Source organism: Sciurus vulgaris (assembly GCF_902686455.1).
Source record: "Sciurus vulgaris genome assembly, chromosome: 1".
In the NCBI taxonomy this organism is placed as follows: domain Eukaryota; kingdom Metazoa; phylum Chordata; class Mammalia; order Rodentia; family Sciuridae; genus Sciurus; species Sciurus vulgaris.
Genome location: NC_136461.1, coordinates 25,407,511 through 25,422,743, shown reverse-complemented (window position 1 = coordinate 25,422,743; position 15,233 = coordinate 25,407,511). Strand labels below are relative to the sequence as shown.

The following is a 15,233-nucleotide window of genomic DNA, read 5'->3' as shown; positions in this document are numbered from 1 at the left end:
ATGCCCAGGGAGGAGCTAGTGGGGGGCCGGGCGGCAGCTGCATCTGTCTCGCTGTTTCCGCCTTCCCTGGTTAAGTAGCCTGCCTGTCCTTCTCTGGTCTAAGACTGAGCCTGGAGAGACTCTGGACCCCACTCCCTCAGGCTCCCGTTAGGCCCTCGACCGCCCTCTACTTGCTTCATCCATGACACGGATCATAAACCTCCCTTCCAACATTCTCCTCCCTGCTTCCCATCTCCATTTGCTTGGCTCTCACCGTCCCCCACTTCACTGGGACCTGGCTTCTTTCTGTGTCCCACCTCTGCCAGCCACACTGCCGCCTCGGGTACCACCGATCATCTTGTGAATCTACCAAGTTCACTTCAACCCTTACTTGATTTCACCTGTATCAGCATTTGGTTCTGAAGATCACTTTCGCCTTCTAGAAACTTTCTGCAGGCTTCTTTCTCTGGTTGACACCTGGTTACCTATGCTCGGCTGACTTTCCTGCATTCCTTTTGGCCTTTAGGCCTCCCTCCTTGGGCCTCTTTTCAAGTCTCCCTGCAATCTCTGTGCAGCATCACCCTCTCTCCAGACTTGTCACCCTCCAACACAGAGGCTCAGATGTGTGTCCAAATAAAGGGCAACCCTTCCTATTCCCAATAAGAAGAACCTGCAGACAGTTTGGGGCTAATCTGAATATATAAACTTCTAGCCAGGAATGCTGGCCCATGCCTGTAATCCCAGGGATTTGGGAGGCTGAGGCAGGAGGCTCACAAGTTCAAAGCCAGCCTCAGCAATTTAGCAAGGCCCTAGGCAACTTAGTAAGACCCTGACTCAAAATAAAAAAATAAAAAGGGCTGGGGATATAGCTCAATGTTTAAGTGTTCCTGTGTTCAATCCTTAGTACTAAACAAATAAACAAACAAAACCCCCAAACCAAATAAGACAAACAAACAAAAAAGAAAATACCACCAACAAAAAATTCTTCTAGTGTGGGTGGAATAAGAAGGTACTTTTTAAAACTGCATTTGCCATACATTTTAAAGAGTCATATATTGTATAAAATACATTAAGAAGGATTGCTTTTTCTCCCCTCATATTTTATGAAGCCATTTTATTTAAACCTTTTACATTTTTCTTTGACATCAATTCTGGGTCAACATGATCAGAGTTCTGTTCTCATCAACATTTTACAGAGCTCAAAAACTTTATTTCTGTCCAAGTTATTTGTGTCATACTGTTTTTTTGAATCTATATAAGAAGCTGGACTTTTTATCTCTGGTCACAAAAGCCTGCAAGATATTAGGTGCATAAATTTTAAAAATCATCTGGGAGGTGTGTCTCTTCTCTCCACAACAAAACCTGGTCCTCTATGGTTTTTAAAGTGTTTCTTTTTTTAAGGGCTTGCTTACAAAGACAATACTTGCAGTTGTAAAGTTCTACCCCAGAAATAATGATGAGATCTTTGTGAAATGTCTTTGCCTCCATATTTTCTGAGTCTGCCAAGTGACCTCCATGAATATCCCAGGCTTCATTGATTGAGGTTATTTCAGGCTAATGAGTTTCCCCCAAAGAACATTTTGTTGTTCAAAATGCAATAATTGAGATCATGCCCCATAGTACAGAACACTTCCCAGGGACTTGATTATAAGTCAAATCCTTCCTGCATGAGGGGTAATTTTGGAACAAAATCTTCTCTTATATTTAGGCATTTATGCTGACTCCCAACTCTGTATCTCCCAGTTGATCCTTTTGCTAGATGTCTCCACCTGCGTGCCAATCAGTCAGTCAGTTGACTCCTTTTTATCGAGTGCCTGCTATATGTCAAGCACTGTCTAGGTGCTGGCGGAGCCTGTGATGAGCAAAGCAGAGTCCCTCCTCTCTACGAGCTCATCTCTGTGGGGCCATAAAAAGAATAAACATGTAAACAAATAGAACCATTTCATCTGCTAGTATGAACTAGAGAGAAGACAACATGAAGCACACGATGGAGAGATGGTGTGGTACGTGCTTCTGGGGAGGGCAGGTCAGAAAGTCTCCTGGAGTGGCGATGTTTGATCTTCGATGTGAAAGCTGAGGAGACAGGCGTGTGGGACCCTAGGGGAAGGACCTTGCCAGCAGGAGCAGGTGCAAAGACCCTGCGAGGAGAAGGTCGGTGGGCGGGGAGCGTGGATAAAGCTGGGAGCGGAAGCCAGCGCCCACCCAGGCAGGCTCTCGCAGGCCACGGTCAAAAAGTTTGGCTTATTTTTGTTTTTCTGGCCTTGATGGGAAGCCATTTGGAGGGTTTTAAAGGAAGGGAGCGACTTGATCGATTTGATTTATGTGCTACAAAGATCCTTCGGCCTGTTCCGTGGAAGAGGAATTTCAAAAGGAGCAAGAGACGGGGCAGGGAGACCAGTGACTGCAGGTGTCCAGGTGTTGGACCCCGTGGCTTGGGCTGGGACGGGAGATGGCAGGGAGTGACTGGAGTTTGAATATCTGTTGGAGTTACAGCCAACATGACTTGGTAATGGCGTGGGTGTGATTATGAGGAAAGAGACTCCTAAGCTTTCGAACTGAGCAGCTCGGTGAATGGAGATGACATCTTCCGAGGTGGGGAAGACTGGGAGAGAACCTGAATCTGCCCTTGCAACCCGGGGTCAGGAGTCAGATGAAAGCTGGATACACGAGTCCCATACTCACGGGAGAGGCCCGGTCCAAACTCCTAGACGCGGGACTCATCAGTTTATAGATGGCTTTATAGATGGCACTGGGTGAGATCACCAAGGGGAAAATGTACGTAGAGGAGAGAAGGGTCTAGAGAACTGGATCCAGGGACATCTTTGTTTAGAGAGGAGGAAGAGGCACCCGAGGGCATCAGAGCCTGTTGGTGAGGTGGGAGGAAGCCATGACTGCCTGGGAGCCAAGAGGACAGGGCTCAGGGAGGGAGCTCTCAGGGCAGAAGAACTGACCACCGGGTTTGGTAACTTGGAGATCATGGGTTGGAATGAAGTGATGAGGAAATGGAGACGTACGTAGATAAATTCGGGAGGGTTTTTTTTTTTTTTTGTCAATGGGATAGTAGCTGCAGAAGGCTGGGATTGATGTCAAGAGAGGATTAAAAAGAGAAGAAGATGAAAATATTATAGGATGTTTGCAGACAGGGAACTGTGAGGCAGGGGAGAGGGTACCAACCATGCTGCAGCCAGGAGCTGGTGAGAGGCAATGGAGTCTGGCGTCCCAATGGAGGAGCTGTAGCAGGAGCAGGGATGCTTTGTCCCTGTCACAGGACAGAAGGCAGAGCGGACAGGTACGCAGGCGGGGAAGATGGCAGATGTGGTGGCAAGGCACTGTGCCCTCAGTCTCTGCTCCTGTGCCCCAGGGACACGTGACGTGGGCTGTCAGCTGGCAAGGAGGATGAGGAGAAGGTAGAATATTGTCATCTTGGAGAATTGGATTCAAGTTTTAGAAAAATGTAGAATTTCTTGAGATGCTGAGTGTCCATTGGAGCTTTGAGGTCAGAAGTCTACACTGAGACCAGTCAGTCTGGCCGCATCACTCTCCAGATGCCACGTGGAGAGGGTCTTGCCAGGTCGCGGTGAGTGTGGGAGAAGCACACGAAGGCAAAGGAGCGGGGGACAGCTAGGAGGTTGTGACTATCTGGGGGGCTGTGACGTCTGAGCTGGACAGGAGGGGAGGAGGCCATGGAGCCGGTGACAGCCAGTGAACAGTGGTGGGTCAGCGAATGGGGCAGAAGGATTGCTGGAGTGCCAGGCAGATGGGAGACCATGCAGCTCTTGGTACAGATCAGGTTGCGGTCACATGTGGGAGGGCTTGACGGGTGGAGTTGGAACTGAGGGAGTCAAGGAACTGAGAGGCCGTGGTGATGGATGTGAAATCCCCAGGAATGATAATAAGGGCAGTAATAGAAAGACAACAAGCCAGGGACGCAGGTCCCTGAATGGAAGCACATAACCGTGCCTCCATTTGAATCTCAAACTCAGCGTGTTTGAAACTGAAATCGCGGCGTCTCTCTCAAACCTGCTCCTCCACCAGGGCTCCGGGCCCCAGTCAAAGGCACCACCACCGGGAGGCAGAAACCTGGACGGCGCTTTGATTCCTCCCCCTACTCGATCCCCACACCCAACAGCATCACCTAATCTTTGTGATTCTATCTCGTAAACATTTCTTAAATCCAGCTACTTCTTTCCATTCCCATTGCACACGCCCTGCCTGGTTGGGGCCATTGTTTTTTTCTCTCTCAAACGATTGCATCAGATTCCAAACAGGTAGCCCTGCCTCCGTTCCTCCATGTTGTAACCAGAGACACTGCAAATCGGATCATGTCCTCTCCCTGCTAAATCTCTCCGGGGCCTTGTCATTGTCTTTAGGATAAAGTCCAAAAAAAAAATTATTAACAGAGACTTACAAAGAAAGGCTTGCGTGGTCCTGCACGCTGCTGACTCCAGTCCCTTACCCGAGTGGGGAGCCATCCTGGGTTTCTCTCAGTCTTTGTCATTGGATTTGCTCTCCTTCGTCCCCTCTGTCTGGAATCCTGTCCCCTTTGCTGGGCGAAACCCTCTTGTTTCTCTGGCTTCAGTATGAGAAGTCTCAGGGAGCCCTTTCCCGGAAGCCTGGATGTTCAAGCCTGCTCTCTCTCTTTGCCAAGGCCCTGAGCGTCCCAGTGTGCCACGAGATTGGTAGCTGTCCTTTTTTCTAGAATGTAAGCTCCATGAGGCCAGGGGCCGTGTCTGGTTCTTCCCAGCCCTCCACACGGAACCTTCAAGTGAAAGTAAACACTCAGGATTTGTTGACCTGAATCCAGGGGAAGACGGTAGCGGTGGAGAGGGGTATGGTCCTGGGAGTGGCAGCGGAATGTCCTGGAAGAAGAGGAGGTCATGGAATGTCAAGGACTGGGTGATGCACCAAGGTCACCATGGCCCCAGGTCACAGGAAGAAACCAGAAGACCCATGGCCATGGGTCAGGAGTAGATGGCAGCAGAGGGAACAGGAAAGAGGACGGAGGAGGAAAATGGCAGGAGCAGGGACAAGCGGGGAATCTTCATGAAGATGGAGGTGGAGGGTCTGAGTGGTGGAGAGAGCCGCGTGTGGGGCTTGAGATCCTGGGCCAGGGTGAGGATGAGACCGTCCGATGGCTAATGTGTCGCCCAGAGCTCAGTCTCAGCCCCCTTGGAAGCTTCTGGCTGGTCTCGGATGGCACTCTGCCTCCACCTGACTGTGGCTCAGGACGAGTCCCCTGGGGAGTAGCATCCATGGAGAAGCTAAGCTCAGCCCGTGCTGGACCCCCCAGCAGCCCCGGGAATGGACTCCTAGACCCTCATGGGAGTTGGCTGTGTCTGGGCCCCTGGCCTGGAATTGGAGGGACTTTTCTCTGAGCAGTGTGGGGCTGTCTGGTTTGGTCAAGAGTGCCGCCCTGCTCTCCTGGTTTGGATTAGGGGTGAAAACTGCCCTTGTCTCCTGGGGTCAGGAGTTCATAGGTGGTAGCGGTGCCCTGGTCATGTCCCCTTTACTGGAGGACATCCACTCCCCAGCTGCTGTGAATGAACTGCTGGTGGATTATAGCAGCCTCTGGAGATATGGCCTCGCTGGAGCCAAAGCTGTCTATCCTTTTCAGCAGGCTGTCCTGCTATCAAAAGCCCAGTGTCCTTGCCTCCAGGGGGTCGCAACTTGGTGGTGAGGTTTATGATCCAAAACCTCCTCACGTCGGGAAACGGGCGAAGGGCTAGTGCCCTTCCTGCTCGGTTCAGCCGCTGCTCTGTTTGCGTCCCTACTGCTTCCTTCACATGCACCAAATCACTGCCTCCGGCTCTGCCTCTGGGAACTTGACCTGAGACAAGGTGACCTCTGATTTTGTCTCATTCAGGGTGGGCCAGGAGGGTCCTCTCTCTTCTCTAGGCCCAGGTTTCCTTATCTATAAATGAGACCTTTAGGCTAGATTTGGATAAAAACAACAAATCAAACAAATAAGAAGCCACTTTGCTGACCTCCCAGGCTAGGCGTGGTGGAAGGTTCAGATAAACAAGACACAGTCCTTCCCCCAAGCAGCTCACAGCCCATTTACTCATTTAACAAACATTTATTGAAGGCCGCAGGGACCTGGTGACTCAGCATCCTGCCCTTGAAGGGCTCACAGGCTGATGGGAGACACTGAGGGGAACTGGCCACTCCAATCTGGGGAGAAGGGCAGAGGAGAGGCAGCATGGGGACAGGGCACAGAGAGGCAGGGAGGCTGTCCTTGGGGTTTGAGGACAGGTCACAGAAGAGGCAGGAAGGACATCCCAGGGGAGGAGCATGGTAGAGGCCTGAGTTCTGTCACAGACTGGGGACCACCTGCCTTTGGTGTTATTGGGGGTGAGAAGAAGAGAGGAAGCTGGCTGTGGGGGCCAGGGGTGGGGTGGAAGAGTTTTCAGAGTGGGAGCAAATGGCATGGTTATACTCAAGGGACAGATCCGTCACTCCATCCTGGAGGGTGGCCTGAGAGGCTGGGGGAGGCCAGGAGGTGGGAGGGGCAGATTTAGGGGTGTTCGGAGCTGGGAGTGCTCTGCTGGGATGTGGGCGCAGCTGGAGCCAATGTGCACGGCAGCACAGCTCCAGGCTGGGACGGTGGGGCGGGGGTGGCGGTTCCCTTCATGAGTGGGTGGGGGCTTTGGGAGGGGGCAGATTTGGAGTTGCTGGGTGTGAGGCGATTGAGGGTTCCCTAGAGGGCTGTTTAGTGGCAGCTGGTGGAACTCAGGGACAGGTCCAGGCTGAAAGCAAGGTCCTGGGTCATCGAGGTGGGGGTGGGGGAGGATGAGGTTGCTCAGGAAATGCACGTGGGTGAGAAAAAGGGAAATTCCACAGATGGGAACTTCCACAGATTCGAGAATTCGTGTGGAGACACATCTCCTAGATGGCCAGGGAAACCCCGTCCTGCCCTAGCTCCCAGGACCATCCATCCCACCCTGAGGAGCTAGCTCCCCTACCAGGGACCCGCGCTGGGCAGGGCTGGGGAGGTCGGGACAGGGGAGGCAGAGGCCTGTGGAGCCACGTGCTTTGCATTCATCTGCAGGACGCTCACTGGGAAGGGGCTCTTGTGGGCACAGGGTCCCCTTGCATCCCACTCCTCCTGCCTTGGTCAGCTGGTTGCAGCGTTGTGAGGCCCTGGTGCAGCCCCTGTCTTGGGCCTTCTCCTCCCTGTCCTGGAGGTACAGCGTGTGTGTGTGTGTGTGTGTGTGTGTGTGTGTGTGTGTGTGTGTGTGTGGAGGGAGGGGTTGGTGGAGGGTGATGGGTGGATTTGAGGTTCCGGGGCTCAGATGCCCAGGGCTGAGTGGCCCTGGTCCCCTCTCTGAGGTCCATCAGAACTCCCACACCTCCTTACCCACCACTCCCCACTTGGTCTATGAAATACTCGGAAAATCATGTTTATTAACAGGGTTGACATAACCTATTGTCATATACAAAATCCTTACCAGCCATCAAGTCCCCTGAGGCTCGGGACCCAGGCACCAAACTGTGCCCCTCCCACGTCACACTGGCCCCTGGGTGAGCTTCCTGAGCCCCCGCAGCCACCTTCTCCATTCACCCTGTTGTACAGAAGATGGCACTGCCCTTGCCCGTTTTCCTGGGGACAGGCAGGAGACCTGGGGCTCCTATCTGCTGGTCTGGCAGGTTACGGATACCCACCTGCATCCACTGGGGTCAACCCGGCCTTTATTAGGACAGAGTTCCCATCTTGGGGGTGCCCTCCCTGGGAGACCACGTACGGTGGGCATGTGTCTGGCAGGCGACTTCGGCGCCGAGACTTCCGGCGCCGGGGTCCGAGGATCTCCAGGCACCTCTTGCCCACCAGGTAGGTGACCTCACTGAGGTTGAGCAGGATGCAGACGGCAGCTGTGGCCACCATGAAGTAGGTGAAGACCTTCTTCTCTGTGGGCCGGGAGATGTAACAGTCCACGGTGTGGGGGCAGGGGGCCACCGAGCAGGCCACCACGCGGGGCATGTCGTAGTCCTGGTAGAGGCGGTGGAAGATGTACAGGAAGCCCGAGTCGACGGCGGCCTTGAAGACGAGACTCAGCAGGTAGGTCCACCAGAGTCCACCCCTCTTCTTGCTCAGGTTGTTGTACAGGGACGGGGCATGGGGCCCATGTTTCAGGCGGTGTCTCCGCTCACGCTCCTCCCGGTAGGCCACGTGCATGACCACAAGCAGCGAGGGGCAGGTGACCAGGATGAGCTGCAGGGCCCAGAGGCGCACGTGGGACACGGGGAAGAACTCGTCATAGCAGACGTTGGGGCAGCCGGGCTGCTTGGTGTTGCAGATGAAGTCCTTCTGCTCATCATCCCACACCTCCTCGGCTGCCACCACGTACACCAGCACGCGGAAGATGAAGACCACCGACAGCCAGATGCGGCCCAGCGCCGTGGAGTACTTGTTCACGCCGCTCAGCAGGCTCTGTAGAAACGTCCAGTTCATGCTGGCCGTTTCCTGGACGCCTCACGTGGTCGGGTCTGCACCTGGGTGCCACCCACTTAGGCCTTGGGAGCAGGAGGCCCGGGAGAACCTGGAAATGGGCACCCTTGATCACGATGTGGTTGACAGTGCTGTTTCACGTGTCCTCACTCATGAGGACTCAGAGGGGGAGTGCCATCACCCCCGATTCACAGGGAGGTGAGCCCAGAGGCACCTGCCCGGGGTCCCACAGCTGGAAGTGGCAGAGCTGGTCTTGAACCTTGGTCTTCAGGTTCCAAAATCAGGGTTTATTTTATTCTACAAAGTAATAAATACACGTAAAGATAATCCTGCTGCCTGAACATGCCAGCCAGCCTCTTTTACCCAGGACTTCCGAAGAGGCTGGACCAGGCAGGAGGAGCGGGAGTGTGTCCTTATTGGTGGTCAGATGAATCCGGCTTTGACGGAAGGCCAATAGGATGTGCTGGACTGAGCACATCCATCAGGTCCTATGCCGATCCCGGAACGATTTCCATCCTCACTCCTCCTCCCTGGCGCCAGCAAGCTTCCCAGACATTCCCTCCTAAACTGAACAGAAGCTCTTTGAAGTCATGGTGGCTTGGCGTCATCCTTGCCACCTCCCTGCCTTGGCGCTGAAGCCGGAGGACCGACGGTCTTGACCACAGTGGGTTCCTCTGGAATTCCAACTATTGGAGCTCCAGAGAGGGTCAGGGAAGGGGCATGGGCTGGACTTGGCATGGTGTGTACCCACCACTGCTTTTCTCTCTCAGAGCCTCCCCGTCTCTGACTGTGGGGTGGCCTTGGCTCGCTACCCCACCCCTCTTCTCTTCCAGGCCCCTGTTCTGTGTATTCCAACCTCCACAGCCTCTTATCTGGAGCCCCATCACGTTCCGTCCCACGCCCAGCCCCTGCAGTGCCTTGCTAGGCACAAACCCCGGGACACATGCCGAGCTCCCTGTCTTCACGGCACCTGGACTCACATGGTCAGTTCACCCGTCTTTCTTGCCAGACTGCATCTCATTCATCTGTCTGCCCAGGATCCAATATGTGTTTGTTAAACCGGATCGAAGCCCCATGTCTTCCCCATCCCTTCTCTCCATCTTGCCTCTGGTCTTCCGGCCTCCCTTTGGTCTGGTAGGGGATTCCTTCTACTCCTGCGTTTCTCCAGGGACCCCAACCCTGTTCTCCCTGGCCCCCTCCCTGAAACCTGGCCCCCAGCCCCAGTCCCCAGGGTTTCCTCAGCCTGCTGGCCCCATCTTCCCGGCCTGTGTCCTGCCCTCTTAGAGCCTCACCCTTCTTGAGTCCGGTGGCTGCTCTCCCGTCCTGTCCCCAGCTTGTCCGTCTGCCCGAGGGCCTCCCGGAGGCAGCTTTTGTTCCTCGCTCCTGAGTGGGGTGGGGCTTTCTGAGCCAATGAGCCAGGCGAGAGTGATGGGGTGGGTGGGCAGGGCAGGCTGGCAGGCGGACTTCCCGGGCACGGGCACGTATTCAGAGCAAACACCTGCGGCGTTCCTCTCCTGGCCCACGCCTTCTCTTGAACCTGGCTGAGGCACTGGGCAAGACTGCAGTGAGGGGACAGGAGCCTGGTGCTGTCATGCCCAGGCCAGGATGGCACCGTGGCGGCACTGAGCCCTCCCCGTCCCTGTGCCTGGTTTCCCACACCCTCTTGTCCCCAGGGCCCTCTCCTGCCCTTTATTCCTGAAGCCTGGTTCTGAGGCCTCAGCAGCTGACCTCTATGGAAAGCGGCCATCTCAATTCAGCCCAGGACCTCGTCCTACCCTGATGGATGCCCTTGGCTTTCACAGGGATGAGAGGGGCTGGCTGTGGCCTTTCTAGACGAGGCACCTGCTGTCCTGCTAGAGGCAAGGAATGCAGGTTGGCAGCATGAAACGGCCCAGCTGGCAGGGTGCCAGACTCAGCCCCACTCCGTTCTCCGTGGACTGGGCCTCTGGGCTTCTGGGTAGGTGGGTGAGGCCTCTGGGGACACTGAGGTGCCCAGCGGGCTGCAGAGGAGCCCTGGGCCTGCGTCTGGCTGGGACGGTGAAGGTTAATGTGCAGCCAGGGAGTGGCCCCTGTGCCTTATTTCCCACAAGCGTTTATCGACTGCTTCCTAATAGCAATGATTAACATTTATGTGGCCTTTTACAGCAGCTAACCCCGTCCACAGCCCTGAACTCATGAGTGCTCATGGAACTCGACAGGCTAGGCACTATTAACCCATTTTGGAGAAGGGTTGAAGTCACTTTCTCAGAGTCCTGGTGGCACTTGGGCTGGACTGCAGGCGGGCTCACGCTAGGATCCGGCACTTCCCATTGCGGCCGGCACCCCACTCCATACCGAGCCCCATTACCTCTCCAGACAACCCACAGGGGCTGAAGGCGAGCCGTGAGCATGAGCAGGTGGCCTGGTCTCCAGCAGAGCCGGGCACCCCTTCTCTGGAGGAGAGGATGGCCCTTCATCTGACTGAGTCAGGTGCATCCCAGAGATTGAGACAGGGACCTGGTGAGGGTGACAAAGCCCAAATGACCAGAGGGTACCTCGGATCAATGAACACATTGACCTTTATTAAGCCCTGCCAGTGGGCCACACGCACCAGAGGGGCTTGCCCATCTGTTCTTACTATAATCCTGGGAGGTGGCCCTCTGTGTCTCCATTTTACAGAAAAGGAAACAGGTTCAGAGTAGAGGGGTAACTTGCCTAAGGCCACCCTGCTGCAGCAGTGGTCAGAGCTGAAGAGTCGGGACTGGATCCCAGGCCACCTGAATCCTCCCTTTGCTCCTGTGACTCAGTTCCCCCAGCCACCCCACCTCCCCCCACCAGAATGCACCTACGAGAGATGCTGGAACTTTCCGATCCGGGCCCACCCCGCCATCCAGTCCAGATAGCCCCTCAGAGGATGGTCTGCTTCACGTAGTCTCGAGGGCGGTCTGGTAAGAGAGGGGGGTGAGTGTCTGAGCCCAGATAGATGAGGTCGTCCGAGAGGAGGTCATTCTGTTTGTGGGACCAGGCGACACAGTCTGGGTGATGCCCCACGGGTGTGGCCTGGGCTCTGCTCACTGCCAGGCACTCGCGACACCTCTTGCTGACCAGGTAGGCCAGCTCGGCGAGGTTGAGCAGGATGCAGACGACGGCTGTGACCACCATGAAGAGGGTGAAGATGTTCTTTTCCGAGGGCTTGGCGATGAAGCAGTCCACCGTATTGGGACAGGGGGCCGCGTGGCACTTGACCACGGGAGGGAGGGTGTACCAGGGGTAGAAGGAGTGGAACACGAAGAGGAAGGCGGCGTCCACGCTGGCCTTGAACACCAGGCTGCAGACGTAGGTCCACCACAGCCCGCCCCGCTTCTTGCCGGGGTCCAGGTAGAGGCGCCCACCGTCCTCGCCGGCTGCCTCTCGGTGCTTCTTTTCCCGGGCCTCCCGGTAGGCCACGTGCATGACCACGAGCAGCGAGGGGCAGGTGACCAGGATGAGCTGCAGGGCCCAGAGGCGCACGTGGGACACGGGGAAGAACTCGTCGAAGCAGACGTTGGAGCAGCCCGGCTGGCGGGTGTTGCAGTCGAAATCCTTGTGGTCGTCGCTCCACACACGCTCCGCCGTCACCAGGTAGACCAGCACGCGGAAGATGAAGACCAGAGACAGCCAGATGCGCCCAAAGGCTGTGGAGTACTTGTTGACTCCGCTCAGGAGCCCCTCAAAGATCCCCCAGTTCATGGTGGACGCAGGGGTCAGATGCTACTGCAGGGAAACAAGAAAAGTAATTTCCCACCTGTGTGGAGACTCACTTGGAGCCCATTGGAGAAAGGCATCATCCTATTTGATGCTCCTAACCCCCCAGAGAGCTGGGTCCTGGTAATGTCCCCATTTTACAGATGAGGGAAACTGAGGCATAGAGGTGTAAAGGAGGCTACCCCACTGTTGGGAGCCGAGCTGGGATTTGAGAACAGGTGTTTAAGCCAGAACCTCAGCTCTCCCAAAAGCAGCCAGGGTGGGTCCGGGGGCCGCTCATGCCTGCAGGAGTGGTGCAGAGTGAGGACTTGCAGGGTTGGGAACGGCTGCCTTCACTCTCTTCCAACCCTGGCCCTCTCCTCAGGGGCCCCAGCCTTGGGCGATTCGTCTCTTTGCTGAGCACTGAGCGCTAAGCACTGCTTTCTCCCTGCGATAGCCCCTCCACAGGGGAGTGCTCTCTGCTCAGTCGGGGCTCCCTGGAAGCCAGGCAATGGCAATACAGCTGAGAGGTAAAGGGGCAGCAACAATCCTCAGAGTGGCCTGGTGGTCCAGTGTTCCCCACACCAGTGTTCCATGGAACCCCGTCCCACCTCCTGGCAATAGGAGTAGCCAGAGAAAAGGATTCTGTGTTCACGAAAAGTTGATTAAACACTGGGTTCAGCCACATGAAAGAGCTCCCCTTTCCTCAACCATGCTGATAAATTCACTTTGTGACTCTCCGAAAGAGGGGCGGAAGATATGTAGTATTGTCTCAACTCCTTTGATCGCAGAACCCAGTTTTCTTCCCGACACGTCTTTGTCCTGTGCAGGAGCCTTGTCAAGACAAGGGGAAGGCTTTTCTGGTTAACCTTGCTGGTGAATTTGGCATGAGGAAACATACAGAAGCGGATTCACCTTCCGGGAAGGAAGGGGACTGCCGTGCAGAGTGAGGGGGGCCCACCTCCTCTCTCAGAAGTCCTCTGCCTAGCTCCTGGGGCCCACGGAGACCCGTGTGCTGTGGTCTCACCCGGCCGTGCACCGGGAACCCCAGAGAGCCCGTGTGCTCAGCCTCTTGCACTAAGGGGTGCAGGTCCAGGTGGGAGGTCACAGGCTATTCTGGGCCCTGCATGATTACTGAGGAGGGAAGCAGAGCGCAGGGGGTTAATCAGCTCACGGTTATGCAACTAGTAAGTGCCAGAGCTGGGACTTGAACCTGTGCAGGTGGGCTCAGGAGCCCACCCTCTAGGAACGGCCTTGTCCTGGACTGGCCTGTTCTTAAGTGCCCCCTGAGCTGCCTGCTCATCAGTGTGCCCTCCTCCTGGGGGATGCTGGCTGAGGGAGGCTGGGCGGCCTCCGCTCCCAGCCCGTCCTCACCCCCTACTTCTTGGCCCTGTGGCTTCTGCTCTGAGTCATCAGTGTCTCTGCTCAGTCCTGCCTCAAGTGGGTGGGCCCGGCAGGTTCCCAGGAACACCCGGGTAGGCCCCAGCCCTGAGCCCCCAGGGGCTCTCTCCCAGTCCAGCCGGCTTGGGGTGGGGTGGGCGGGTCCAGACAGAGCTGAGCTCCAGGCCCCTCTCAGCCCCTCTCCCACTCAGCTCGGGCTCCCACCTCTGCCTGGCTGGGGCAAGCAGGAAGAGCCTAGAGAAGAGGGGGAGTCCTTCATTCCTCCAGGGCCAGGACCAGGGGTGGCCACGTGTTCAGGCCACCTCCCCACACAGCGCCAGAGAAGTCTCCCCCACCAGGCGTGCTGGGGACAGGCACATCTGGACTGAGATGTCTACCTGAGTGGCGGCTCCTCAGGGCTCTCCTGGTGCCTGCTCCTGGTAGCCGGCCGTGGGATTCAGCACGCTGCCTGGATTCATGTCAGAACCGGGGAGGGTTCTTGGGAAGCTCATTCCTGGGTCAGAGCCTCCTGATCCGCCTGGGTGTGTCAGACTGGGGGGGGGGGGGGGGGGGGAGGAGCTGCAGCCAGCACTGTCATTGGATGGGCTTCAGCCTCCAACACAGCCTCCCGCGAGGCTCAGGAAACTTAGGGGTTCACTCCTCTGAGGGTGTTGAACCCAGAATCCTGGCTTCTCAGGGGAGAAACAAAGGTCCTCTCTGACCCTCTGGTCACTCTATCCTGGGGCTTGTGTGGGAGCAGCTGAAGCCTGTCAGACCCTCTCATTCTTCTGAAATTCTTCCCTGCTGACTCTTGGTCCTCCTCTGGCTTTTGTGGTCTGCTGTTCGGGTTCTCCTCTCTCTCTCTTGTTGTTTCTGAGTGGCCTTCCTTCCTTAGGGCTCCAGGGGCTTTGGAAATCCCACACCTCTGACTGTCTCTGGTCCAGATGCTTTGGTCTGTCCCAATTATCCCTACCAGACGCCCTTCTCCCCACTTCCTCCTTACCTGGCTAACTCTGTGCAAGTTGGAGCAGTCCAGTCTGGGTCCAATATCTCCACAGCTGGAGTTCACATCTCTTCATCTGGGTTCCACAAGCCTGCATCTGGCTCTCACGCCCAGGATTCAAATCTCACTTCTAGTTTTTGATCTGGGTGATTTACCTGGTTCCTCCCCTGTACCAAGAGACATCCTGCTGGGGGAGGGGTGTCATGAGAAGACAGCGCGTGCCCTGCAGTGACTGGATGCACAGACCGCAGGGCCTGAATCCTGGCTCTGCCACCCTGCTGTGGTGTCTCAGCCACTTGACTGTTTAAAAGGGAAAATAACATCTCCCTTTGAGGGTGGGTGCAGTGACTCACCCTCGGAGGGGAAGTGCTTGGAATGGCATCTGGCTCAAAGGGAGCCCTTACCACGATTGCCTCCAGAACTGCCCAGCACAGGCCGGGCACCTGGTTGTGTGTGTGAGTGTTTTGCGGGGGGTAACTAGAAAAGTGTCGCTTCCTCTTCCTTTTAAAAATGCCTGTACTTTTTCTTTCTGAGATGTGGGGAGGCAGAGGAGAAAGGAGGGAGAGACAGACACGCTCACCAGAGAACCTCTCATTTGGACGGATGTTGTCTTTGGGTTTAAAAGGTCAACTCTGAGCCTGGCAGGGCTGTGGGAGGGGGGTGGGAGCGCCTGGGGAGGCTTCTGCTGTGCACGGGTGTGGTCTGCTGGTCTGGTGAACTTCC

General features: G+C 55.9%; 2 protein-coding genes across 8 annotated transcripts; both read right to left on the bottom strand.

Moving 5' to 3' along the window:
* Nucleotides 1–7,363: 7,363 nt before the first annotated feature.
* On the bottom strand, nucleotides 7,364–9,605 carry GJB4 (gap junction protein beta 4). Its single transcript, XM_079144860.1, has 2 exons — nucleotides 9,406–9,605; nucleotides 7,364–8,722 (listed from the first exon to the last, which is right to left on the bottom strand). The coding sequence occupies exon 2, from the start codon at nucleotides 8,426–8,428 to the stop codon at nucleotides 7,628–7,630; it is 801 nt and encodes a 266-aa protein (XP_079000986.1). The 5' UTR covers nucleotides 8,429–8,722; nucleotides 9,406–9,605; the 3' UTR covers nucleotides 7,364–7,627.
* Nucleotides 9,606–9,717: 112 nt separating this feature from the next.
* Nucleotides 9,718–14,838, bottom strand: GJB5 (gap junction protein beta 5). 7 transcript variants are annotated; one of them, XM_079144808.1, is made up of 3 exons: nucleotides 14,511–14,837; nucleotides 13,906–14,059; nucleotides 10,966–12,154 (listed from the first exon to the last, which is right to left on the bottom strand). In XM_079144808.1, exon 3 carries the CDS (start codon nucleotides 12,131–12,133, stop codon nucleotides 11,312–11,314), a length of 822 nt encoding a protein of 273 aa, XP_079000934.1. In that variant the 5' UTR covers nucleotides 12,134–12,154; nucleotides 13,906–14,059; nucleotides 14,511–14,837; the 3' UTR covers nucleotides 10,966–11,311. The 7 variants fall into 7 exon arrangements, 5 of the variants coding, with proteins under 5 accessions (XP_079000934.1, XP_079000931.1, XP_079000932.1 ...); XM_079144805.1 differs by having other exon boundaries at nucleotides 10,966–12,157; nucleotides 14,511–14,833; XM_079144806.1 differs by having other exon boundaries at nucleotides 10,966–12,157; nucleotides 13,906–14,045; nucleotides 14,511–14,833.
* Between the last annotated feature and the right edge of the window lie 395 nt (nucleotides 14,839–15,233).

Excerpts from the sequence above, each read along its gene's own strand:
- GJB4 (XM_079144860.1), bottom strand. The coding sequence starts at position 8,428 with ATGAACTGGACGTTTCTACAGAGCCTGCTGAGCGGCGTGAACAAGTAC.
- GJB5 (XM_079144809.1), bottom strand. The coding sequence starts at position 12,133 with ATGAACTGGGGGATCTTTGAGGGGCTCCTGAGCGGAGTCAACAAGTAC.